At 38.2% G+C, this 25141-nt stretch overlaps 2 protein-coding genes and 1 long non-coding RNA gene across 7 annotated transcripts; 2 read left to right on the top strand and 1 right to left on the bottom strand.

Annotated features, from left to right (window-relative positions):
• Positions 1 to 1098: 1098 nt before the first annotated feature.
• Positions 1099 to 4533, bottom strand: LOC139103579 (putative fatty acyl-CoA reductase CG8306). The gene is made up of 7 exons (XM_070658419.1): positions 4191 to 4533; positions 3267 to 3518; positions 2897 to 3146; positions 2627 to 2819; positions 2274 to 2513; positions 1935 to 2192; positions 1099 to 1853 (listed from the first exon to the last, which is right to left on the bottom strand). Exons 1-7 carry the CDS (start codon positions 4380 to 4382, stop codon positions 1715 to 1717), a joined length of 1524 nt encoding a protein of 507 aa, XP_070514520.1. The 5' UTR covers positions 4383 to 4533; the 3' UTR covers positions 1099 to 1714.
• Positions 4534 to 4583: 50 nt separating this feature from the next.
• On the top strand, positions 4584 to 8248 carry LOC139103593 (uncharacterized). Its single transcript, XR_011545914.1, has 5 exons — positions 4584 to 4685; positions 4766 to 5316; positions 5694 to 5918; positions 5987 to 6133; positions 7717 to 8248. It is a non-coding gene; the product is annotated as an uncharacterized lncRNA (long non-coding RNA).
• A 1061-nt stretch (positions 8249 to 9309) lies between these two features.
• Far1 (fatty acyl-CoA reductase 1) lies at positions 9310 to 24684 on the top strand. 5 transcript variants are annotated; one of them, XM_070658415.1, is made up of 8 exons: positions 9310 to 9485; positions 18895 to 19129; positions 19610 to 19695; positions 19837 to 20077; positions 20163 to 20411; positions 21407 to 21756; positions 21912 to 22508; positions 22648 to 24684. In XM_070658415.1, exons 4-8 carry the CDS (start codon positions 19865 to 19867, stop codon positions 22787 to 22789), a joined length of 1551 nt encoding a protein of 516 aa, XP_070514516.1. In that variant the 5' UTR covers positions 9310 to 9485; positions 18895 to 19129; positions 19610 to 19695; positions 19837 to 19864; the 3' UTR covers positions 22790 to 24684. The 5 variants fall into 5 exon arrangements, with proteins under 5 accessions (XP_070514516.1, XP_070514519.1, XP_070514518.1 ...); XM_070658418.1 differs by lacking the exon at positions 9310 to 9485 and adding an exon at positions 10241 to 10516; XM_070658417.1 differs by lacking the exon at positions 9310 to 9485 and adding an exon at positions 12690 to 13078.
• Positions 24685 to 25141: the final 457 nt, after the last annotated feature.

The raw sequence follows: 25141 nt of genomic DNA, 5'->3' as shown, positions 1-25141 counted from the left end.
AAAAAAATTTTTTTTATAGCTATTTTGTGTTAGGTAGATATGCGCAAATGTGGCGCAGTAGTAAGTTTACAATTCTACATTCTTAAGGCGAAGGAACCGCGGTTGATCGAATTTCGAAAGCAGTGGCTCTTAACATGAAAAGTATGTGTGTTCACATAATATATCTTATTAATTTATGCAACATGAGCGGCTCGGGAAAACATTAATTTATTCCGACGTACAGTCAATTTCTCATTTCAAAGGAAGTAAACGTATATAATAACCACTTATGCGCGTGATAGCCGCTCGAATGGAGCCGTTTAATTAACGATTCGGAAAAGAATTTCCGTGCCTCTCAGATTATCATTAATTTATATCATCCAGCGCATTATGGTATGGAGAAAAAAAGTTAGCATGCTTTTATATATAATATAGTGAAAGGAAAATCCCGTATATCTCGTCTCTGACGTCATGTGCTACACTGACGAGCATAAATGCCTTGATCATCTTCGTATGAGGGAAGAAAAAGGAGGAAGTATAAACGAATAATAAATATTAAACGTTACGCTTCACGTGGCTGCACGAACAATTCGACATTAAATGATATTATATCAGGTCTGAAATTTACAACTCAGGCAAACATTTATTCTATATGAGATTTACTTGTACGTTTCTTTTTCTTTTTTTTAAATAAGTTTGCTTAATTTTTTTTTAAACATTTTGAAAATTGAGCGTTTATTCATCAATATGATAACAAAAGAGATAATTATCTCCTGTATATTAAACAAATTTATTCATGTGAGTAATTTCTTAGCATAATACTAATTCTCATGCGCATGGATTTAAATAATTAGATGTTGATTTAATCGTATCTTATTGAACTGGGTATATTGTGCGGAAAAAAGAACCGATGATCAAAGATTAATTTACACAGTAGCCACTCGTTGACACGTATGTATTGGAACCCTTCTTGTGATGACGTTATTAAATGACGCGATAATAAAATTTACGGTAAAACGAAGAAAAGTTTGGAAAGCCATTTGAAACAGTCTTTAAATATCTCGGAAAGAAGTAAGAATACGATATAAATTATAGTGTAAAAAAATGAAAACTTATCGATTATAAATTTATTAAATTTTTATTAACAATGTTTGCATGTTGAATTTGTGACAATCACGTGCAATTTGAAATTTCGCAGTACTATAAAAATTCAAGTGGTTCAATATTCATACCCATTACCAGTTACATTAAAGTTTTTTATTTTTAATAACAAACCAATTTAAATATAAAGAAAAATTTTCCTCCCCCAAAACATGAAGAAATTTTATAGAGGTACTGTTAATAAATGTGTTTTAAACCCAGAAAGACCAACGAACAAAAAAAAATGATTACAACAAATGAACAATAACTTGTAAATGAGTAATTCTCTCTTTCTCTTATTTACGAATCATCTTTTCAACTAAAGTAGAAATCTATATTGTGCAATTGCATTTAGAATATTGAGACTTAAGTTACATATAGCGAATAATAACATATCAGGAATATTCAATATAAAAATATGCTATGTTTCGTCTTCTCGTCCTCCCCCTTTAAGATGTAACAAGTCTACATGTAAGAAGTATATAACGTATGTACGTGCAAGCATATTCATAAAAAATAATCTGTACGTGTAAGTATTCTGTATATAATTAAAAAAAATTAATGTAGCGTTTTAAATTTAAGTATAGAATTAAGTTTATAACGAATCGAAAAGTAAATATGTTACTGGTACAACTAAACTCGTTTTTGTCCACGTTGTAGCGAATAAAACTTTGACCAGCCACCAGATCAAGCCTAACAAAGCAGCTTGTAAACCCAAATTAGCGATCATAAGTCTGAAACAAAAGGATTTTTGTGTTAATACATAACTGTAATGCTTAATTAAATATTAATTGATGTATAAATAACATACGTACATTTTATCTTTAGATCGTGCTTTCGGCAAAGATTTTGGAGATTCATTATGAAGGTACGTTCTGACACCTTGTATCAAGTTTGTGAAATATTCTTTCCAAACTAACGGTCTAATATCGAGCGTGAATATTTTTTGATCCTCTAATGACAATGACTCGTGTAATTGCAGCAAACGTGGATTGTTAAATCTCCATTCTTGGAAGATAAACTTCTCAAGACGCCCCAGCGACTTATTAACATTTGTATGTAAACGAACCAGACTAAAAGTAAGTAAAGACATTTGTTAAAAAGACATTTTGTGACAAATTAACGTATATTTTTTATAAAATATTTGACCCTACATAGGACGGCCACCGCATAATCTTGTGATTGTATCCAAAATATAAGCGGGAATAAAGTGTACAAAGATGGCCGAGATTCTGAACAGCAAGAGCGACGGCAGAAACTTCAGATATGGATACCAAACGGCACTCCGTAACGGATACTTATGTAAATAGTTATTAATGTCATTTTCTATGAGCTCCCACTTGAAAGCTTTACACGTGCTAGACGTGCAATGGTACACCTTTAACGCTTTGTCGCTAAAATTACAAATTATGTTATAAAATTTAAGTATTCGAAGAAAGCGAGTATCTTTTATCTTTTAAAAAGTAAAATATATATTATAATATAAAAATTCTTTTTTCAGAGTTACCTGTCACGATCGACATTATAAGCTGCGACAATCAGACTGTTCACTACTACATCGACTGGAATGTAATCGTAAATAAGATGCTTTGCAACTGGCAGTCTTCTCACAATACCCTTACTGGCACCTAATATGAAACCCTGTGGTCCGTTCTTTGATATCGTCCATCCAGGAACTGGCTCTTTCCATGCACCTGTTACTAAATAGGTAAATATGTACGAGTTAGTCATATACAACAGTCATGTAGCTATGTTTAGTAATTATATATAAACTTACTCATTGAAGGACGGACGATAGTCGCTGGAAGACCTCCGTTTACTATTTCGTGTTCGGCTAAATGCTTGGTGAATGTGTAAGGATTTGCATGATTATTTAATATTTCTGGCGTTTTGGAATTTAAAGTAGCGTCATCCAACGTGTCAATTAGATTGAGAAATGTTTTTACGTCCGCTGGTGCTGGGTAGACGATCTCGTCGACATCGTGCAATACTGAATTAACATAAGCACTGGAAACATGAACCAATGCCTGAAAAAATAAATGTCATAAGTTGCAATATTAATACGATCATCAATTATTTACAAAAATATGCGTTTAAAAAATGCAATTAATAATAAATGCAAATTTTCTTTCAGAATACTGGTTAACCTTAAGATTTTTAATTTCTTGGCAGAGTTGAACGATTTTGCGGGTGCCTAATAAGTTAATATTTGTTGTGCTTCTTAAGTCAGCTTCAAAGTCCAACGTAGCAGCCGAATGGAAAACAATTTCCACCTTATTTATTAAGGTTGCTCGATCTTCCAAAGACAATCCCAAATTTTCCTCACCAACATCTCCAGCAACTGCGATAAGCTTTTTAAATAAATCCGTTTGCTTATCTTCCTTCAATCTGTTAAAAACCTGCAAGAAAAGAAAATTATGATTCGGTAAGAAAAATTTTCCTAGAATAACCACCAAATTGGTAGCAAATTTGATCAGAAATTGCTAGTAAATTGATGGTAATTTAGTTTATTGACAAAGTTTGTATAATATAACTCGAAAATAAATTGATAACAGAAATGTAGAGCACAAATTCCATTTTATTTACATATTTAGATATTTTCTGTCACTATTGAACACTTATATAATATGTGCATAGATTACCAATTTTGGCAGTGAATTTTAAAATGCCTATACAACAAATACATTAAATTAATTTAATTGCTGCTAACAGTTTGTCATTTTATTAAATTTGCAGCTTGATGACAAATCATTACACTTTCACAGTGCCCTCAAAACAGTACAATAGCTGAATCTAAAAACAAATCCGAAAAGTAGCAGTAAATTTTATAAATGTAATGCAAATAGAAAACTATTGAAGTGTCTTAATGGAAAAATAATGGCTGAATAGAGAAGGTGAGCAGGTTCTGTAGTTTCATAACCACTTAATAAATAATGTGTTCCACTTAAGTGCTGCCGGATCTTTTTTTTCGTAGACTTTTTGTTGGTAGAGCTAACAGTGAACGTCGCGCGCTCACCAAACTTCGGAAAACGCGAGAGAGATCGCGATTCACGACGTCCAGCCAGACTTACAGAATTCTTCGTCAGTTCCTCCAGCCTTTCCGTGATCTGCTTTCCTTTCTTCGGGCGCATCAGCAGGTAGAGGTTCCCGATGTCAGGGCAGCATCGTAGGAGCTTCTCAATTAGGCAGACGCCGACGAAGCCGGTGCCGCCGGTGATAAAAACGGACTTGCCGTTATAGAACTCCGTTACTCGGCTTGTCATTGTTGAAGACGCCAAAGCTGGTCGATCAAAATTAATTGTTTGTTGACGATGGAGGTGTTACCGGTGCCTTACGTGTGCTCGCAGAGGCACGGCTGATTCACTCGGACCTGGGACAAGAGGATTAGATAAACAGGGGGCAACGTACGCGGCACTACCTGTTACACGAAAATCGGTTTCGACCGCTCGGCGCTGCGTCAAGTCGTCAACTCCGGTAAACGACTCACTTCTACCTTCTACCAGTCCAGTCGATGCGCCAGCCGCCACGCTAGAACCTGCGCGTGGAGCGGGAAGGAGAAATCATCAGTTAGTTTTTTGCTTCTCGGAGTATATTTCCGCAGACGAGAATTAGCTTCCGTCCAATTTACATATTTGATTCTTTTTAGGTTTCTTTGACCTAAAAAATGAAGAAAGAAAAAATATATAAAAGGGAGAAAAGGTAGAAAGCATGAGTCGCTTTTTTCTTTCAAAAATAAAAGCAAGCGAGATTAAGGTTATCTGTGTCTTGATAATGATGCAAATTTAAACAACAGGTGGTGTAGGAAATTCGAACGAGTTCTTTTGGAATTTTTCAACCTCTTTTTAATTATTTAATTAGAAAATGAATTGCTTTCCTTGTATATTTTTAAGGTTAAAATTTTAAATAATTTTTATTTGAAATTTGTACTTTAAAAAAAATATATATGTATATATAAAATACGTCTATTTCAGTTATCGAATTTAATTATTTGTTTATTGAAACATTTTTCTTTTTTATTTCCGTTTGAGATGAACGAAGTGCGAAGTCCTTAAATCCTGTAATAATGAACGATCTTTGCAATTCTCGTCGAGAATTGCTGCGGAGATATAGCCTTTCTTCAAACACCTGGCGTAAAAAAGTAGACAATAATTATGCTGAGGCTTGAGGTGGTTTCAAACCAGCTTGATTTTGTGTCATGTAAGTATTTGCATGTGCGGCAATTCTCGCTTCTTTTTTTTTTTTTTGCGCGGACTTGCAATACTCGCGGAAGTAAAGGTAAATGAATTTGCACAACGTGCAGTTTTCATTAGCGTCTTTTACGACATACCAAAAAGGAGGGAAAACAGAAATCAATGCTCGTCTTCGTGGACTCGAAGATTCCGCGCATTGCGGCGACACAAGAAATGTCACAGCTAGATATATTAATTTTTATTCAATATTATGTTAATATATTAACATACATATGCATATATATAATTTTAATATTTTTGTTATTTAAATTTTATATTTATTAATATTTACTTTAAAGCTTGACACTTGTATTTATGTAACATAATTTTTTCTGTATCTTTCAGGTTGCCTTTTGCGTCTTTATTTCACGGAGTATCAAATTATATCTACATCATCACAAACAGAATTATCTGTATAATTTTCCCACAAATCGATCTACCGTACATTTTTCTGTCTTCCACTACATTTCGTTGGACACTTTCACGTATAATGACGGGAAATTATCTGCTTTCGCCGTGAAACTGAGGAGAAACAACGATTCGTAAAAATATCGATGTCACCTCGGACTGGTAAGTCATTGTTTTTACAGATTGGCACGAAAATAAATGAATTATTAAAGTGACATTTAATATTACAGGTTCGGAATTATTAGTCTTACGATTATATTGTGTAGAGAGAAAGAAAGAAGTTACATGTCGCAACGCTTAAACGACTACAAGTTGCGTGGCAAAAATACAGAATTCATCAAAATTACAGAGGCGTAATATGTGAAAGCGTGTTCCACGTATGTATATATACATATATATATATAAAAAATTAGAAAACGGTATATAAAATAGCAAATAGGGAATTTATCTTTTTTATTTTCGCGCCGCTATGAAAACGTAAATGTAATTTATCTGCATTTATCGACTGTGTTTAGTAACATGTAACGTGCATTCGTTTACACAGAAATTGCTGCAGATGTCGCAACATATCGTTCGTTTACTCAAACTGCAAAAGTCTTTATATTCTCAATTTAAAAAAATTAATTAATAAATTGTAAAAGTGACTGCGAGGCTGTTTGTCATTCGTGGTCATTGTACAATACATATGTCTTATTTGCACAGCCATTTTACAATCAGAGGTCCTGCTCTGGATCATTTGGATGCTCTGCTAGCAGTTCTGCGTATACGAACGACTAATAGCCAATGGTATATCATTTAATAATAATATTTCTTTGTTAGAATTGTTTGATCATAAATCAGAACTGAATTAACTGTTACCAATTATAATTAATTAATTTATATCATTGATAACATTAAATTATTATTATTTTAAAATATATGTATATACAATATATAATATTACTGAGTAAACGAATGCACTCTGCACATCTTAAGGGCTTTATCCATACAAACTTGGGTAGGTGCATAAGCATATGCAAAAAAAAAAATTAAATATGATTGATCTATTGTTAAATACATAAAACAATTAATAAATCAATTTTTTTTAGATTTTTTTTAATGCACAAATTTATGTACTTATGCAAGTTTGTTTAGATAGGCCCTTAAGCTGCACATACATATCAGTCGTATACGATTAATTGCAAATAATTCGTTTTTTCTTTGTTTTACACACGAGCATGTGCGTAGTTTTAATTGCGTTATTAAGTATGGCTATTAAGATATGTAATGGCGGTATTATAGATATTGAAAAACGTAATTCAGTCGTAAATGCAGATAAATTAAAATTGCAAACTTAAGCTAAGTATAAAAAAAAAACCTTCAACAATGTGCTAAGTCATGATTACATTATCTGTCAAAAAAAAAAGTCTTTTACATTAGTATCTAATTACAGGTATTGATCTATAAATAAATGATATTAAACCTTTTTTCTTATTTTACATGAATATGTTTTAAAAGATTGTAGAATACAGGTAAGCGCATTAAATGCAGATAAATTAAAACTGCAAACTTAAGCTAAGTATAAAGAAAAACCTTCAACAATGTGCTAAGTCATGATTACATTATCTGTCAAGAAAAAAAGTCTTTTACATTAGTATCTAATTACAGGTATTGATTTATAAATAAATGATATTAAACCTTTTTTCTTATTTTACATGAATATGTTTTAAAAGATTGTAGAATACAGGTAAGCGCATTAAATTGATTAGATACGATTAACTTTATAAATATTAGAACAAACTTTGCACACATTTTTTTCTTTGAAAAATTTAATTGCAAACTGTACTGCATCGTAACATTTTTTTTCTTTTTGATAACTGATACAAGAAGTGAATTAAAAAGCGAGATAACCAATTAATATCAAGATAGAAGAATAATAATGAATTTGATTTTATTTTTGCTATTATTTTGTTTTTTTTAGATTGGATATGCATATGGAACTAATGGAAAAAAAACAGCATGCATCATGGCAAAAACAGAGACTTCGGTATACAATATTATGACTTCCACGGAATGTAAGTATAATTTACATAATTACACATACTTACGTAGATTAACACATTGTCATATCTTAAAAATATATACTATATGTGCCCTCATATTGCACGTGTGAACTGCACAATTCACATTTATTTTAATTGCTAAAAGGCTTAATTATTTTACATAAAGTAACTATAAGTTAACTTACTATGACTAAAACTGTTATGTAAAGTTTTTACTAACAGGCCTTGAAACTTATAATTTTGAAATAATTATGACTTATTTGCTTACCGAATTGTTTGATGAGTGTTTCGGCAATTTTATTCTATGCATCTTATCAATCTTCGATTCTTGCACTCATCGAGATATTCGAAAAAGACCGGATAAAAATGAATTATTGATTTCAATTTTCTTGAAATTGAAATTTCGTATTTTTCAGTTTGAGGAATCACAGTTACGCATTTGTTTTGCAGCATTGTTGATAAGAATATTAAAATTTTATTTTTAATGTAATGTAATTATTGAAATTAACTGAAGTAATTATTTACGTACAAGAATAAACGCAAAGAGCTTAATATTTGGATTAAATATTGTGTGTATAATAATTGGATTAAAATAATACTTTATAGGAATTCATATGTATGTATCAGTGCACATACATATAAATTTTTTTGTTCTTATATTGTAAGTTTTGTAAAAAATATTTTACATTAATTTCTTACGTTGACAATTTGCGAAAAGAAATGTGACACTTTAAAAATTCATTTTTGATGGACTTGAAAGCGAGTTCAAGATTTATAATTTTATTCGATTAAGCAAACGTTATTCTGCAATTGCAAAGACTGTAATTCAAAACAGGTAATGATAAATAGTGCACGTCCGCATCGCGAGTTTTTTTTTTTTTAATATGCCTAGCCTTGTGGAATGAGGAAAATTCCCTTTTTTTTTTTATTTTTTTACGCGATTAACAAAGAATTAACGCTGAGAATGTTTAAATAGTTGTATATTCTTGAGAAATAAGTATTATAAAATATAAAATGCGAAAAACTTTGTAAAATGTCATACAAAGACGGTGCTTGTTCACAGAACATAATAGCGGATTGTAGCAAAAAGTGAGTATGGTTTCTGTTATTCTACGACAATTTTTGAGCAAGTGTGTCCACTTTTTAATAATGCTTTTGCCATACGTATTCTCGTAGTTTGACTTGAATTATTCTTATACAGATTTTTCTACAGATTTAAATAATACGCGCCAATGGAATGAGACTGAGAGATCGGACATTGACCTTCGGCTGCTGTTCTAATTGCCGCAGTGAGTTGAAATTACAATAATAGAATTTAATTCCGATTAATATTTCGGACAATTAATTGGATTAAACAGCTCGATTACACGACGAGATGGAGTGGAAATAGAAACGATGGCGCCAGGAGAAAAGGGCGAGATATCGCACGCGCGCGCCCGCTCGCGGTGCGAGATGCGCGGAAAGCGTGGCTACCTTTAGGCGGCGCGCAGCGGTTGGCCGGCCTGATTGAGGGGTATTTGGCAGTTGATCGAAGATGGCGGACGTGATTGGCACGCGAGGGGCGCCAGCTGAAGTGCCGCGAGTACGCGATAAATCGACGATTCTGTGTTAAAACGGCACTGCCAGCGGTAGACGTGCACGCTGTGGCCGCCGCGAAGCTCGTCGAGTGTGGCTCGCGACCGACCAGGTAAGCCGCAACGTTTGATTCCCTCGCGACGGCCTGGCGGAGAAACGTGCGAAATCGCCGCCGCGCCGGCCGCGCCTACTGTATCATCTACTACTTATCCGCCTTCGCGGTCTATTTCTCCTTGGCCCGTCTACGCGCGGAGAGCACTCCGTGAGCTTTCACGGCGCGCGAGGTGCTGCGGTACGCCGCTCGCGCGGCGGCCGCGGGGTGGCTCACTTCCTGGATCGACCGAGGGCTAAGAGAGATGAGCAGCCGCTCCCCGCCCCGCGAGAAATGGCCACCCGGTTGGACTCTCCACGAGGTCCGTGCGCGCTCCGTCGGTCGCGTCGCGACGACGACGACGACGACGACGACGACGACGACGACGACGACGACGACGACGACGACGGGAATCGCAGCAGCGGTAATAGACGCGCGCGGCCGCGCCTCTCGTCGCGCCGGTTTTCGCCTCGCCCTCGCCGCGGTCGTCGCTGCCTCGCCGTCGCCCTCTCCCCCGTTCCTCTCCTCCCGTCGAGCGTTATCGCAGCCTGACGCCTTATCTCAACGAGGTGCGATCGACCCTTCCCCCTTTGCTTTTCGTATCTCGTTGAAAGTCTCACCCTGAACCGCGTTTGGCCACGTCGGCTCGGTTCGCGGTTTCAGTACGAAATTGGATGTAAACAATATTAAATGCCACTCGAAACGGTCTAGTGAAGGTGCGAGCGCCGGGTGGGCGGAGGAGGAGTTGGGGGAGGGAGACGAAGGGAGAAAGAAAAATAACAGAATTGCGGCATTTGGAGCGCTTTGGCCGCAGCCTATCGACTTTGTCGCGTGGCTCCGATAGTCCGTCAAGCCTTCGTGTCTCCGTGCGCTCTTATCGCACGATTGTTTGATCGAGAAGAGGGTTTCTAACCCTTTCGCCATGGCGGAGCTGCCTGTCGCCACTGGGATCTCGCGAGGCATTTACCGCGCGGCTGCTCCACTTCGAGCTGCTCTGTGCAAATAAATCCCAATTTACCGTCTTATCGCGTGGAAAAGAAAAATAATGAAGGGTGAGCTTAATCTTTATCCAAGTTAATTTGCATTTAATGAAGACAAACGTCCGATATTTCCTTCGTTTTTTATTATTAAAATTTTTTTTTTTTTTACAAATATTTTTTTTTGTAACCAAAATGTAGCTGTTGCTGTTTTTTTTTATTTTATTTCGCAAAACCTACAGCTGTATAATTGGAGTTGAATTTAGCAAAAGGGTTAATTGCCGACCTAGTAATGTTCCGGTAGAAGAGCGGGGGATGATGACGAGGAACTTGAGCCGCGATTCAGTTGATTCCCGTATAAGTTTGCAGCCTCCTCTCGTCTCCCTTGGGTGCCCTCGCTGCGGTCGTTCCTCGCGAGATCTTGCGGTTAAGGAAATTTTTTATCTCCGGGCCGAGTAAGTCCGCAGGGAAACCTAATCGATACATGGCGCGTCACTTCCACGCAACCCTCCGTGACAAGCCGAAATCTCGGGCTGCGAGGCCTACATTCTATTAGATTAGCGTAATCATAAATATTGAATAAAATTAAGTAAATTTATGTAATAAACCGATTTGTATACCTGCGGTTTTTTTGCATCGTATATAATTAATAATTATTTGCGGTTGTTTAATTTAATTATGATTCAATAAGAAAATTAACACAACCGCGAACGCGAACGCGTAAGATTAGTCCAACGTATAAAAAATAATCTATGACGTCAACTCCGTAATGTAGATTTTTAATTAATTCTCGCGATTATTTTTTGTTGCGGTGGTCAATTAATTGAATTTAGTATCGGGAGATGGCATGTATACAAGATGCAGAAATAATTCAGTCTCAATTTAGTGTGACCGCACAGTTATAAGATACAGATAGAAATTTTATTATTTTATATTATTTTATTATTAATTGAATTTATCTCGCGGGGACACTTTTCGTTAAGACTCTACTTTAAAAAGCGCGTAATTAGCACTTGATCTTAAAAATTAATTTATTTAACATGTTTCTTAGCAATTTTATGCAATTTTTTTTTGTCACGTACGCACTGTGCATATTTCGAATACTCTCCAGATTCAAGAAAACATTCGTATTGTCATAAATTTCGTATAGAACAATTTACTTTTAATTATATCTTACACTTTCACGTATTAACGAAACACGTATACTACTTGTAAGAATTATGAAAGATTTTGGTGCATTTCATAGTTATGCGCAATAGTGACGTGATGCAAGGGTTTCGCAGCAGGTAAAACTGAACAGTGACGTCGACAGGTATAGGGAAAAGACCAAGAGGATAATCAGACGGGTTTAATAGTGTTGAATCATATAGCTATACACTTCCACATTTAATGAACCATGTATACACTCATAAGAACTACGTCAGATTTTCTTGCGTTTAATAATTGCGTAGCAGTGACGTAGATGCACTAGATTAAGGAATTTGTAGCAGGTAAAACTGAACGATGACGTCGACAGGTGTAGAGAAAAGTCCATGAGGAAAATCAGACGAGTTTGATAGTGTTGAGTCATATAATTTACACTATCACATTTAATGAAACGCTTATACACGCGTAAGAACTACGTAAGATTTTTTTGCATCTAATAATTATGTGCAGCAATGACGTGAACGCACTACGCACTAGATTAAGGGTTTCGTAGCAGGTAAAACTGGACGATGACGTTGGCAGGTAAACGGAAAGTCCGAGAGGATAACTAGACGAGTTTGGTAGTGTTGATTCATATAGCTTACACTTCCACATGTTAACGAAAGGTGTATGCACTCATAAGAATAACATAAGATTTTTTTGAACTTAATAATTCTGTACGGCAGTGACGTAAATGCACTGGATGAAGGGTTTCGCAGCAGGTGAAACTGGACGATGACGTCAACAAGGTATAGGGAAAGACCCAAAAAGATAATTAAACGAGTTTGATGGTGTTGAGTCCTGTAGCTTATACTTCCACATATTAACGAAACGTGCACGCACTCATAAGAACTACATAAGATTTTTTTGCATTCATCAAGTCTGTGGCAGTAGTGACGTAAATGCACTGAATTAAGGGTTTCGTAGCAAGTAAGACTGGAAGATGATGTCGGCAGGTACAGAAAAAGATCTAAAAGGATAATCAAACGAGTTTGATAGTGTTGAGTCGTATATCTTACACTTCCATATATCAACGTAATATATATGCACTTGTTAGAACTGTGATGTAAAAATTTTATGACGTGTATTAGTAATAGGCGTATTTTATAGTTTCAAAGCAGGTAAAACCAGTAGACAAATTTTCCTTCGCGATTTTTACGTTGTTTATTCCTTCTATTCGGATTCTACGTCGATATGTGTTTCAAAGTAAAGGAAGAGGGGGAGAGAGAGCTTACTTATAAAAGACGCGGGTTAGTTTCACGTGCTCAGTATACGTCTCATTGCTCGTCTCTAACTCGAGAAAACTCGACTCATCGCGTGTCTTATTTTATTTTCTGATAAAAAAAAATTGCATTTTTATTCCGTTTTGTGCGTTCGTTTACGTGGCAATTGTCCGAGGTCCGACACAGTTCTTAACTATCACGGATGTTCTGGAGATAATGCGACAGCCGGGTAAGCAAAGACATTATTTCAACGTTGACGTGGCTCCGATAAGATTCGCAATGACAGAAGTACTTCGACAATTTTAATAATTGATTGCAAAGTGAGCTGCGAGCGGCCGGTAAATTTGTCACGACGTTTAGATAGAGCGATAAATGATGTCTTATTACATGTGCGCGAGTTGGAACATGACACACATACCGCTCATTATCGCGCAGGCGGATGAGTAATATTCCGCCTGCCGCCTAATATATCGCTGATCAAATAATTGATCGTTCTCGTTGATAGAATTGTCTGCACGTAATCAGCCGGGACGTTCTACTTCCCGAAATTACGTTTTGCATCGCTTCTCGAAAGCGTTTGAACACCTGTCGGTCGCCGTCGCGTTGTATCAGATTAATCAGATCGTCTCGGAATCAAATCAACCTGGACTTTATCGCGGTATCGTGTTTTTCGACGGAGGGGAAGGGAAGGAAGAAAGCTCCGCGGCACGTTCGTGGAATTCTCGTCTTGCCAAGCCGGTCGAAATCTTGGACCAGCGCGAACGTCTCGAGACTTGACGTGGGTCAGGAACGCTGACCGCGATTTTCACCGAGTATATGTCCCGTGCACCTTCACGTCTTCGCGATTGCCGGCAGCGGTGGTATCGCATCTGCGATGCTGCGGCTCGAGAAAAAGAGAAAGAGGAAAGAGAGAGAGAAAGATCGCATGTTCCGTCACCGTCGTTTTTTTTTAATGTTTCAACTTTTACGTTCGCGTGACACATGTTTTTTACGTTTGCAAAACACACGTTCGCTCGGACGCGCAAAAGAACGATGAGTTCTATAGGAAATCCTGTACGCGATTTATTAGGTGTCTTCGTCAAACTGGTACGCGAAGAAATATATTGTTCCCGCGTATCTGCCGGATCGAAAATGATTTACGTTAAGATAATGTACGCGTCTGTTTAGAAATTTGTGAGATAATCGTGATGTATATCTTATAATCGTATTTACAAGAAGCATACCGTTATCGCGCCGTTTGCTCATATTTATGATAATATGTGTACTTCAGGATAAATTCGCAGACCGTGTAATCCGATGTCAAAGTCTAAATAAGAAATCATGATCGAGAAGTATATCGTTTACACTTTGGGAACGGAACTGGAGACTGATTCCTATCGCAAGCGCGCGTGTCGCATCGAAAGAAAGTCGCCCTTAGCGTGCCGCACGATGCCCGCGGTCGTTTTTCTAATCGCCAATTAGATAAGGATGTCTTTCCAGTCACGTCTTAGCCACGCTCGGACGCGTTTTGGTAGCCGGCGCGTCCCGCTAACACACTTCGAGCGCGGCCGGATGCCAGACTTGTGCTATTGGCCGTTATTAAATGCGTAGCTGCCGTGCGGCCGGCAATTCCCAACAATTCGCGAGGAGAATTCGGATGCACCGCGACGCTGCTGAGACCATTAGCGGGATACCGTTATCGGCGCGCTTTGATTCGCTAAGTCGGTTATCAAAGAGCGTGAAGTAAAGCAAATACACCGAGATAACTCGCGCGCTTCCTTCTAGTCGTCGTTTGAGAAGAGCGCGCAACACCTGCCCAGACGGAAGCCGTAGTTTTTCGCCGCGTTTACCAGCCTTGGTAATAACGTTTCACGACGATCTTTGCTCGCTCGTTGACCTCCGTGTAAACTAAACTTCCTCGACGGGACGTTCTGACACTCTGGTAAAACCGTATACGAAAAATTATACTTTTATACGTAGCCTTCATGTATGGATCCATTTTTATGTGGGATACCTATTGTGTAGACTAATGAAGTAGCGCGCGGCTTGATATTGTACGCTGATTAATTAAGAATCAGAGTCTTGGCGACGCGAAATATTGTGAAAGGTGATTTACAACTCGGTGAACGAGAAGGTAATTGAAAACTCGTTGCTCGTCTGTGCGAATCTTCCACGGCTGTTCGCTCACACGCTCACATTTTTACGAAAATTATTTTATTTCAATATATATATATATATATATATATATATACATACACAATTTTATTTGCCAACTTATATCATATATAACGATACAAGTTGGGAAATAAAAATGAAAACGCACACGATCATCCGCTCACACTCGCACAAAATATACCCGAACTAATATAATAATTCTAAGAACCTGTAAAAAGAAAACGGCCAGGAGCGTTACGAATAGTCGCAAGTGTATCGCGTTTTACGAAATTCTGAAAAGGTTAAAAATTACATTAACTTTCTATAAATTTTCGGGCGCAGCCAACCGCGGTTTGCGTACCTTTGCTACACCTACGTCTTTAGTTTTTGTATCTAAAATTACGCGTCAGAGTTTATTATACATATAAATCATACTACATCAAAGTAATCGATTTAATTCACATTATTTTTATTTTTTTTTCCCATACAAAACCATTACGTACTTATAATCACAAAAAAAAAATTGAATACATATTTTATAACGTTTTATAACGTTACGAGTTGGATTGCGCGGAATCGATCATTATTCATAAGCGACTACAAAAAAGAAAAGCAATTCTTATGAATATTAGGAATATTATGAATAATTTGTCGTGATTAGCAAGTGACAATTTATCTCGATTCTTTAACTATCTGACAAATCAACATACTTCTATCGTTTAAATACAAATTCTTATCTGTCGTATGTTAAATCTTTCTAAAACCGATCAAGTGTCCACCTGCTTAAACTCCAATAATTTGCACAACTTTCCAAAATGCCAGTATATTATTAAATTAATCTTATCACAAAGATACAAAGTATCAAATAGCGCACTTCAAATGTATCTTCCTTAATTATTATTCCTCGTATAAATTACTCGAGCCGTGCCTTTCAAACGGCGTATAGAAATAAAAAAAGCTTCGGCAAATGTATGCAATTGTGAAATAAATCAGGTGTTCGATCAGGTGTTCGCGTGAAAGTTCGGGAACCGCGATTACGAATTCGAGGAAGAGCGTGCGCGACGGGGCCGGGTGTTGATCCCGCTGGTCGTTGTCGGGGCCATCGGGAAGGGCAGGGACGTCAGGGAAAGTGATCGCCGAAAAGAAATGAAGCGAATCTCGAGTGGCCCGATCGGTTTCGCGGTCGCGGCTACGATCGTGACCATGGTTGTGATCACGCTCGCGCTCGTCCACTCCTCGCATAACGGGTTTCCGTGTAACGGGCCGGCCGGACGCTCGGTTTCTCCCGGTTGCATCGCCTCGGTGTCAGGACAGTGACCTAGAATTCCTCTCGCCTGCATCCGCCTGCATCTGCCTCTACACCGCCGCCTGTTCGCGCGCTCTTTCTTCTTCTTTCTCTTTCTCTCGGCGAAATTCGCCCACTGTCGTCGCGCCCGACCGTTTTATTGAACGTTGTATTAAATATAATACCTTCCCGATGACGAAAATCGTTAAGCGGCGAGGAGCAAAACGTATTGAGATTACATGAGCTGATAACTGTGTATGACATCAATCACGTCACCGCGTCTGGTTATTTTTTTTTTTCTTCTCTAATTAAAGTATTAAGATTTTTATCGTTTTTTAAAATTTTTTCTTTTTTTGTTTAATTAACCGTGTAATTAAGACTCGTTTAAAGTGTGCATTTCTCTGCACATGTGTATAAGATAATAATTTGTCATCGCGTTTTCTTTTTTTCTTATTCTTCTTCTATATAAATATATTTTTTTTAGTGAAATTTGTTCATATTGTCCGGTGGAGAAAATTATAAAAATGACTGATATGTAGTATTATTATGTAATATTACTATATATTTTTGTAATTAGATTTACATATATAATTCTGCGCGAAAGATTGTTTTGCTACGATCAGTGAGTCGTTAGCCCAGCTCTTTCGTCGCTGCGAAATCGGCGGGCGTTGCCGCGAAATTTCATCCATCGTTTAACGCAGTCACGTCGCGAAAAATTGCTGGTATACCGTTTATCGCGCAAGACGTGTCACGGTTCGATTCGAAATGAAAGTCGCTTTTTAATTGTGACGTTATCAGGTGACCGAATAGCCCCGTAAAATGGGAACGAGCCACGAATGGGGAGGGGGGGAAAAAAAAGGCTTTCCCGCCTCGTTGCATAGGTATCTCGTTTTCGATAACAACATTCATTCAAAACGGGCGTGAACCGATTTCGACACTCACATCCCGAAAGACCAGAAATTTTCACATGCAAAACAGAAAAAAAAAAAATCAAACTTGGCATTGCAAAACAACGTCATTTTTCTCGCTTAATGTCCCGCGAGAGTTTCGGCGACAAATATCGAAATTAATTAGAACTCCGTTAATTATTTTTCTTCTCTCAGTGAAACTAAAGTAGTCTCAGTGAAAAAAAAAAGCATTTTTTTTAACGAAATCGGCGACAATAAAATATCAAAATAGAAAGAAAAAAAATTAGCCGCGAATAACAAATAATCTTTTTAAGTTTAATTTACTTTATTTTTTTTTCTTTTACAAAAATATTTTACAGACACTTAAATCATAATAAATCTTCGGCCGATGCGATTAGTCAAATTCGTAATTGACTTGTTGGCCCTGAACTTCTAAACGAAGAAGCCTCGTCGGGTAAACGCCGATAAAACAATTTTTATTCTCTCTTTCGTTTTCGAGGCTCTCAATGCGCTGTATAGCACATCTGTCGCGGCGGATCGAGCTGCTCTACGACAGTTACGTAAATTTAAGTTGCATTGTGAGCTCACGCACGCCAGCGAGTTGCCGGCAATTATCCGCACGTATAATAATGTCGACGTCGAAGACATAAAGTCGGGGTCGAGACGGCATCCTTCGCATCGCGAGACCACGGCAATTCAACGCGATTCCTCTCGTCGCGGCCCTTCCCTCCTCGTCGCCCCCGCTTGGGCGGGACCACCTCACCCTTCCGATCGCCGAGCTTGGCGAGAGGAAAAGGGAAACCGGCTCGTGGCTATATCGGGAACAAACAGCAACGGTTACGTCGTAAAAATAACGTCACGCCGATGAGATAACGTGGTATTTTTTCAGCGGTCGGTCGCGCCGAGGGCGAGGACCCGCTGTATCTCTCAAGGTCGATGAACCGATCCCGCCGATTCTGATCTCGAGAACGGGCCTTTCTTTCGGATCCCCTTTTCTCCCCTTGTCGAGTCGAACGTACCCCCGTAACACCCTTACGGCACGTTAGACCCGGCGCAAATCGGTTGGCAAAGCGCGCGCTCGCACGCCCTTTCGTGACGGACGATTATCGATCTCCTATCTGTTCTCTCTCTTATTACACCGCTCCGGAACGACCGCGTGTGCATCCGACAGGCGCGTGGCGTTACATGTAGTGCGATATATAATTAAAATCCGTTTTTCTTTTCTTTTTTTTTAACACTTTAAAAAATATCGCGCAGTTGACGTCAGATTTAATAAGTTAGAAATGAATAAAAATCGATTAATGTGTGTTTTGCAACGTTATGAAACCCACTTTGCTCGGCTGAATTTTTTTTACACGTCTAATTATTTTTATTGATTTTTTTGCATCTCGTCTCGCCTTAAAAAACTGAAAAAAACTATCGATTAATTGCATAAGAAAAAATGTAACTTTAAAACGTAATATTTTACATGCGGAGGTCTGAAAACGATGTTGTGATTACAGCGGAATATATTTGCAACATAAAGATTTAGACTCCGAAAGAGCTGTAATTAAACTTTTTTTGATTCTCAATTAATTATTAAAATCATTCATTGACGTATAACGTATTACAGACATGATGCACCCGCGTCTGTCCAAGGCGGTATTTAATGCATTAAGTTTGATATCTCAAAGCTGATATCTAAAAAGAACCTCGCCCATTATTTTCTTCTTTACGCAGAAACGAGCTAGTGCCTGGCAAGGACGCGACATGAATTCGACCGATGCCAGATCTGATTGCAGACCGCTTGAAGAATTACGGTGCGTCACATACGAATGCGAAAAAGAAACGTCGCGGATACCGCATTCCCGCCTTTGAGAGCCACCTCCGTCGCTCCGTCGCTTCTTACCGAGAGATCGAATAAAGCAGAGGCGATCGCGAAAGAGAATTGAGCCGCCTTGTGAACAGAAAACAGGTAAAGCATATTAATTCGCGCCGACTGCGGACTAACAATATCTCGGCTTCGCCGCTTCCGTTTCGCCGCGCGATCCCAAGATCTTTCTCACACACGTTCCGAAATCTTGCGGGACTACCGCAGAATCGCGGACAACGAGGCTTGGAAGGGCGGAGTCGGCTGCAGTAGCTTACGAAAAAATCAGATTAATCGAGTTTAAGTTTTATCAATGTTTGTTCGGTTTTATATTCAACGTTTTTGTCAAATATAAGAGATTCGTTGATAAGCTGATTAGCGACAAGCCGATAAAATATTTAATAACTGCTTTTGAGATAAAATGTCATTATAATGTAATATTAAGTTGTTTTAATTATGTTTAAGCCTGCAGATATTACTAACTACAATATTCATTTATCAGTACATTGAGTTTCACATATTTAATTTTTATTATGATATTACGTGTTTGGGATCTAACATTAATGTAAAAAAAAAAAATTGTAGAGACTTGGACTGTTCTCATTGTGGCAACTGAGGCGTGAAGTATTTTCTGGTTTAAAGTAACTGAAAGATTCAACGACATAATTCAGGTACGATAATCGCCGCACTAAGTAAATAATTATGTATTATTATATTAGTTGACTAGTCAATTATTAATTAATTAGTGAGCATTTACGTAATTATTAACTATTATTTGCTTTATTTTTCTAATCTTTAATATATTTTTAAAGGACATATTCAACAAAGAAGATTGATGATATGATCACGATGGCCGGCAGTGAGTACACGTCTGTAAAGGACTTTTACAGAGACAGATCGATTTTTATAACCGGAGCTACAGGTTTTATGGGCAAAATTCTCGTCGAGAAGCTGCTAAGATCGTGTCCGCACATCAAAAACATCTATCTTCTAATGAGACCTAAAAAAGGTCGAAATGTGCAAGAAAGATTGCAGGAACTTTTAAACGGACCGGTAATAATATCATATAATAAATAACATCTCGTTGCTTTGGTTAATATATCAAGAAATTAAAGTTACGTATTTCATCTTTTGGCAGGTTTTCGAGAATTTGCGACGGAACTCTCCTGACGAGCTTTCCAAGATCATACCTGTAGCTGGTGATATTACAGAACCGGAATTGGGTATCTCGATAGATGATCAAAATACATTAATACGGACCGTGTCTATCGTTTTTCACTCAGCAGCCACCGTGAAATTTGACGAAGCTCTGAAGCTATCAGTGACCATTAATATGTTGGGGACAAAGAGATTAGTTCAGTTGTGCAACCGTATGCATAATGTGGAGGTAAGAAAATCCTATCGTTAAACCGTTTGATTAAAATTATCGAACTCGTCGCGCCGAGCCATGATTGATTTTTCAATCATAAATCAAACTTGTATGAATAAAAAACAAATTGTCTGTGGCGATTTTGTTTTTTACGAATGTGCTCTTTACGAAAGATTACAGTGTCTTTTGACTACGGAGGGTTTACATCTCTATTTCATCTCGAAAGATACATCCTCGAGGCGTATCTCCTCGAAAATCTTTCGAACGCTTCGTTTCGTTTGCTCGTCATGTACGGCATCGATTTTTAATTAATCAACAACTAATCATCAACTAATAAGTTTCTGCTTAAATACATTCAGTTTGTGTCAGCAAATTTTGAAAGGTAAATAGAGCCGGCTTATATACGAGTGTATTTGTATTCTGCACTCTCTAATTGTCTAATTGCATCGCGTGATTGTCGTAAATCACTCACTGATCGTCTACCGTTTAAAAGATATCATGTGTTTGTTTTTTTTTCACAATGGCATAAATTAATCAAGAATTAACGCGAATAAACCGCGCAATGTAAAGAGAAAAAAAATGTAAAAGAATACAAGAGTTTTAAGACACTTTAAAACGAAAAAATCTTTATTATAATTTTATGCACACGCATTTTATGTTAAAATAAAGCGAAAAAAATGTGGCTCGTAGACGATTGTCTTTGATGAATTGTATGATCTCTTGGTTTTTTGTGATAATCAGTGAACAAAGCAAATTTGCATTTTTTGCTGGATCTACACTGAATTATTCATTAAATAATTATTGATGATTAATAGGATATTAAACAGCTCTATTAATTTTTTTATTTTTAAGTATAATTTAATAAGAGAACGTTTTTCTTCACACGTTTTTGTGCATTATTAAAATCGCACATTCGAGCGACATGAAGCGGAACATGGACATTCGTATTTTGCATTTATATAAATTAAATTTGATTTGCAAAACGTTTATTAAATTTTTATGTTTAATCGCAGGCGTTTATTCACGTGTCAACGGCGTATTGCAATTGCGATCGAAATGACGTCGCCGAGGAGATTTATCCGGTGGGACGGGAACCTGATCAGGTGATCGCTTTAACGGAGTGGATGGACGACAAAATGTTTGAGGAATTGACCCCAAATCTGATCGCCAGCCGACCAAACACATATACATTTACCAAAGCACTGGCCGAGCGAATGCTTCAGCGGGAAAGAGGTTCTTTACCGGTGGCGATTGTCAGGCCATCGATCGTGCTGTCATCGCACAGAGAACCGGTTGCCGGCTGGGTGGACAATTGCAACGGCCCCACGGGGATTATTGCCGCCGCTGGGAAAGGTTTCTTCAGGTAATGGACGTTCATAATTACCAATCGCAGTATCGATATTACAATAGAACGAATACTGTCGTACCGATATTATTATTTCAGTATCGCTAATGATCTTCGCACATTGTTCTGGTGTGAATAAATCTCACTTATAATTTGCGATTTTTCCTTTGCAGAACTATGCTGTGTCACGACGACAAAGTGGCGGATCTGGTACCCGTTGATATTGTAATCAATCTAATGATTTGTGCGGCATGGAGGACCGCCACGCAACGCACCGACACCATCCCGATTTACAACTGTTGCACCGGTCAGCAGAATCCGATAACTTGGAAACAATTCGTCGAGCTGTCGTTCAAATATTGCCGACAGTATCCGATGAACAATGTGATCTGGTACCCGGATGGTCGTTGCCACAGCTCCGTCTTAATAAACAAATTGTGCGTGACATTTCAGCACATGTTACCTGCGTACATCTTAGACACTCTCGCCTGGCTTCAGGGTTCGCAGCCTATAATGGTTCGCGTGCAGACAAAACTTTCCAAAGCCGCTAAGTGTTTGGAATATTTCAGTACGAAACAGTGGAATTTTAGAGATGACAACGTTCGACGATTGGGTGAACAGCTTAGTCCGGAAGATAGGGAAACATTCATGTTTGACGTCAGGCAAATTGACTGGCCTTCGTACTTGAAGCATTACATTTTGGGAATACGACAGTTTATCTTGAAAGAAAATCCGGACACACTGCCAGCTGCTCGTTCAAACATCACAAAGTAAGACATTTAAGACATATCGTTTTAATCTTTTATTTGTCAATTTTTAATAAATGTACTTTTTTCTATTTATCCTTCTATTATTAATAAATACTACGCGTAACATTTTTCCAATTTTAATTTATTTGTGTGTTTATAGATTGTATTGGCTTCACAAGGCAGTGCAACTTGGGATATTGATAATAATGCTACGCGTTCTGCTGGTGCGCAACTCTGCAGCGCGAGGAGCCTTCTTTTCGCTGCTGTCCATCGTACTTCGTATATGCCGCTTGATTGTTTGACGGCTCAGAACGGACCCGATCGATGATCGTGATCAGCGTAACGCAAGGCGGCCGTTAATTAACAGCCGTTATTTAAAGGTGCGATTTGTTCTTCGACCTCGTTGCTCAGCCTCCTCGACGATAAAGCGCTACCTGCATACCCATCGACTGGCCTTTTCGACATTGATAACCGCCGAGTAATAACGGCTGGTTACAGATACTTGATTCCCGAAAGAGTGCCGGTTGCTAATTCGATCGGACAACAATTCCATGATGGAACTGTCCCCGTGAGAATATAAGTACGCTCCAACACTTTGCATATATTATAATAATTATTATTACATTGCCGATGTTATTCCTTGTTGTCTCGTGCGAATCGTCGTCCGTGGCCGTCATTCGAGTTCTCAATATGGCAACGTAATTATCATTGCGTGTTCCATTACGCTAGGATAAAAATATACGCGCATTTTCACGATTATTCCGTTAGCGTCATTGTACATCGATATACTTTGCACAACGTCAATTTCTAATGAATAAACGGAGTCAAGTTAAATCGGCACGTTGATGTCGATATCGCGAGCCCGTTTCTTAGTCCAGCTAGTCACTTTTCAATATGATTAAACATTCGGGAGTAATTTATCGTTCCCGCGACACGACGGATTAAGGACTCGTCGTGTCCTTGTCGGCGATTCGACATTCATTTACCTTTTCAATCTGTAACGTAAGATACTTAGACAGATATTTTACTGCGATCGCGCGTTTGACTCGTGATTAACGAGATTGTAATCGGTGCGTAAATAGCACGTGCAGAGAAAAAACAACTCGATCGCACAAAGACGACTGCAGAATACAACAGGATTTTAAACAAATGTAACAAGAGCACGGTGTCGTGTGTGTCAAGTCTACAGCTTGTTTCTTTCTTTTTTTTTTTTTTTAAAGAACTGTCGCGACTTAAAACTTATAAAATTTGTAAATTTTAGAAAAGTCAGCATTCTCACGAGAGCTCGTCTAAAAAAAAGAAAAAGCTACAAGTCACTTCGATAAAATATCTCTACGTATCTTACGCATGTTACCGTCACAAAATCAATGTTAAGCGAATTTTCAAGGCATTAGCAATTCACTGAATTGTCTCGCCGGAGTCGGATTGATCAGTCTGATTCGTGCGACACGAATAAGAATGCAAAAGCTCGCGTTCCGTCGTATCAACTTGCCATAATTTGACACAATCGGATAGCAGATTGCCAGCAGAAATTGAACGAAACGGAGTATATCATATAGATTAAGGAACAGCAGATTCTGTAGCCAATTTGTTATCGCTCTTCGATAAGAGGTCCCATTGCGTAACGAAAGAATAACTTTGCAGTCTGCTTTCGAATTGTCTTAAGTATTTTTGGCGTTTTTATTGTCCGAGGGTGCGTGCGCGACCTCGCGTTTCGTATCGCCGAGCCGACAATTCGTCGTTGCCCTTGCCTTTGAGATGACGATGCTACACACTGATGCTTTTATTCATACAATTAGCTGTTCATACTGATCATGTTTTTGTGTAAAATAATTTATTAAAAATCGGAGCGGGGTATCTTCCGCTTCTGTTAAGATTGATCGCGGAAACATTGTCGTGCTTTGGAACGAAGAGATGCACTTGGGGATAGACAAGCGTGAATTAAGAGAGATATCCGTTGCTAATTAACAACTCAAAGACCGACAAATAATCTTGATTTCGCGTCAAGGAGCAAAAGAGGGGTAGTGCTACGAAGGTCATCTTCTACTAGTCTCGTCTGTATTGTTACTCGGTTACACAGTGCATACAAAAAAAAAAAAAAAAAAAAAAACAATATTTAATATTTATGTATAATTAAGTTAATTAATATATTATACTATGCTATTATACAAATTAAATTAAAATTGATGAATCATTACATATGAGTTCTTCGCTACCTTTCCTCGTTCTAGAAGCAAGCTTCGGTAAACGAGAACCCCGGAAGCGGTCCTGGGAGTTATAATCTAGAATTCGACTTCGGGCTCCCCTAGGTTTTCTATAGAACGCGCAAAAGTGGGCAGAGACCGGCATTGAACAGATGAAGCTCGAGGGAACCCGGAATGAACAGCTGTTGCGGTTTTCGACGTCGCGTCGAGATCTCCAAACAGCGACTCTCATGAATTCTACAGCCGGCCTTTATGCGCCCGTCCCGTCGGAGTTAACTGTGTGAGACGCGCCGGAAGACCGGCGGAATGCTCGCCCGCGTGAGTTACGTTCGGTGCCAAAAATACGACGCTCTGTCGCGACGTCGAGCGTCGTTCGTCACTCGGTGCGCGCGCGAGCGGGCGCACGTGCTTATCGGGCTCCGGGCTGAATCTCGCAGTTTCCTTCCTACA

The sequence above is a fragment of the Cardiocondyla obscurior genome, linkage group LG06 (genome assembly GCF_019399895.1).
Source record: "Cardiocondyla obscurior isolate alpha-2009 linkage group LG06, Cobs3.1, whole genome shotgun sequence".
NCBI lineage: Eukaryota > Metazoa > Arthropoda > Insecta > Hymenoptera > Formicidae > Cardiocondyla > Cardiocondyla obscurior.
The sequence above is the reverse complement of the archived record's forward strand: the minus strand, read 5'-3'. Positions and strand labels throughout refer to the sequence as shown.

Coding starts and splice junctions, on each gene's coding strand:
- Far1 (XM_070658415.1), top strand. CDS start 19,865: ATGATCACGATGGCCGGCAGTGAGTACACGTCTGTAAAGGACTTTTAC. Junction 20,078..20,162: donor AGGAACTTTTAAACGGACCG/GTAATAATATCA, acceptor ATCTTTTGGCAG/GTTTTCGAGAATTTGCGACG. Junction 20,412..21,406: donor ACCGTATGCATAATGTGGAG/GTAAGAAAATCC, acceptor GTTTAATCGCAG/GCGTTTATTCACGTGTCAAC.
- LOC139103579 (XM_070658419.1), bottom strand. CDS start 4,382: ATGACAAGCCGAGTAACGGAGTTCTATAACGGCAAGTCCGTTTTTATC. Junction 2,193..2,273: donor TTATGCGGTGGCCGTCCTAT/GTAGGGTCAAAT, acceptor ACTTACTTTTAG/TCTGGTTCGTTTACATACAA. Junction 1,854..1,934: donor GCACGATCTAAAGATAAAAT/GTACGTATGTTA, acceptor CTTTTGTTTCAG/ACTTATGATCGCTAATTTGG.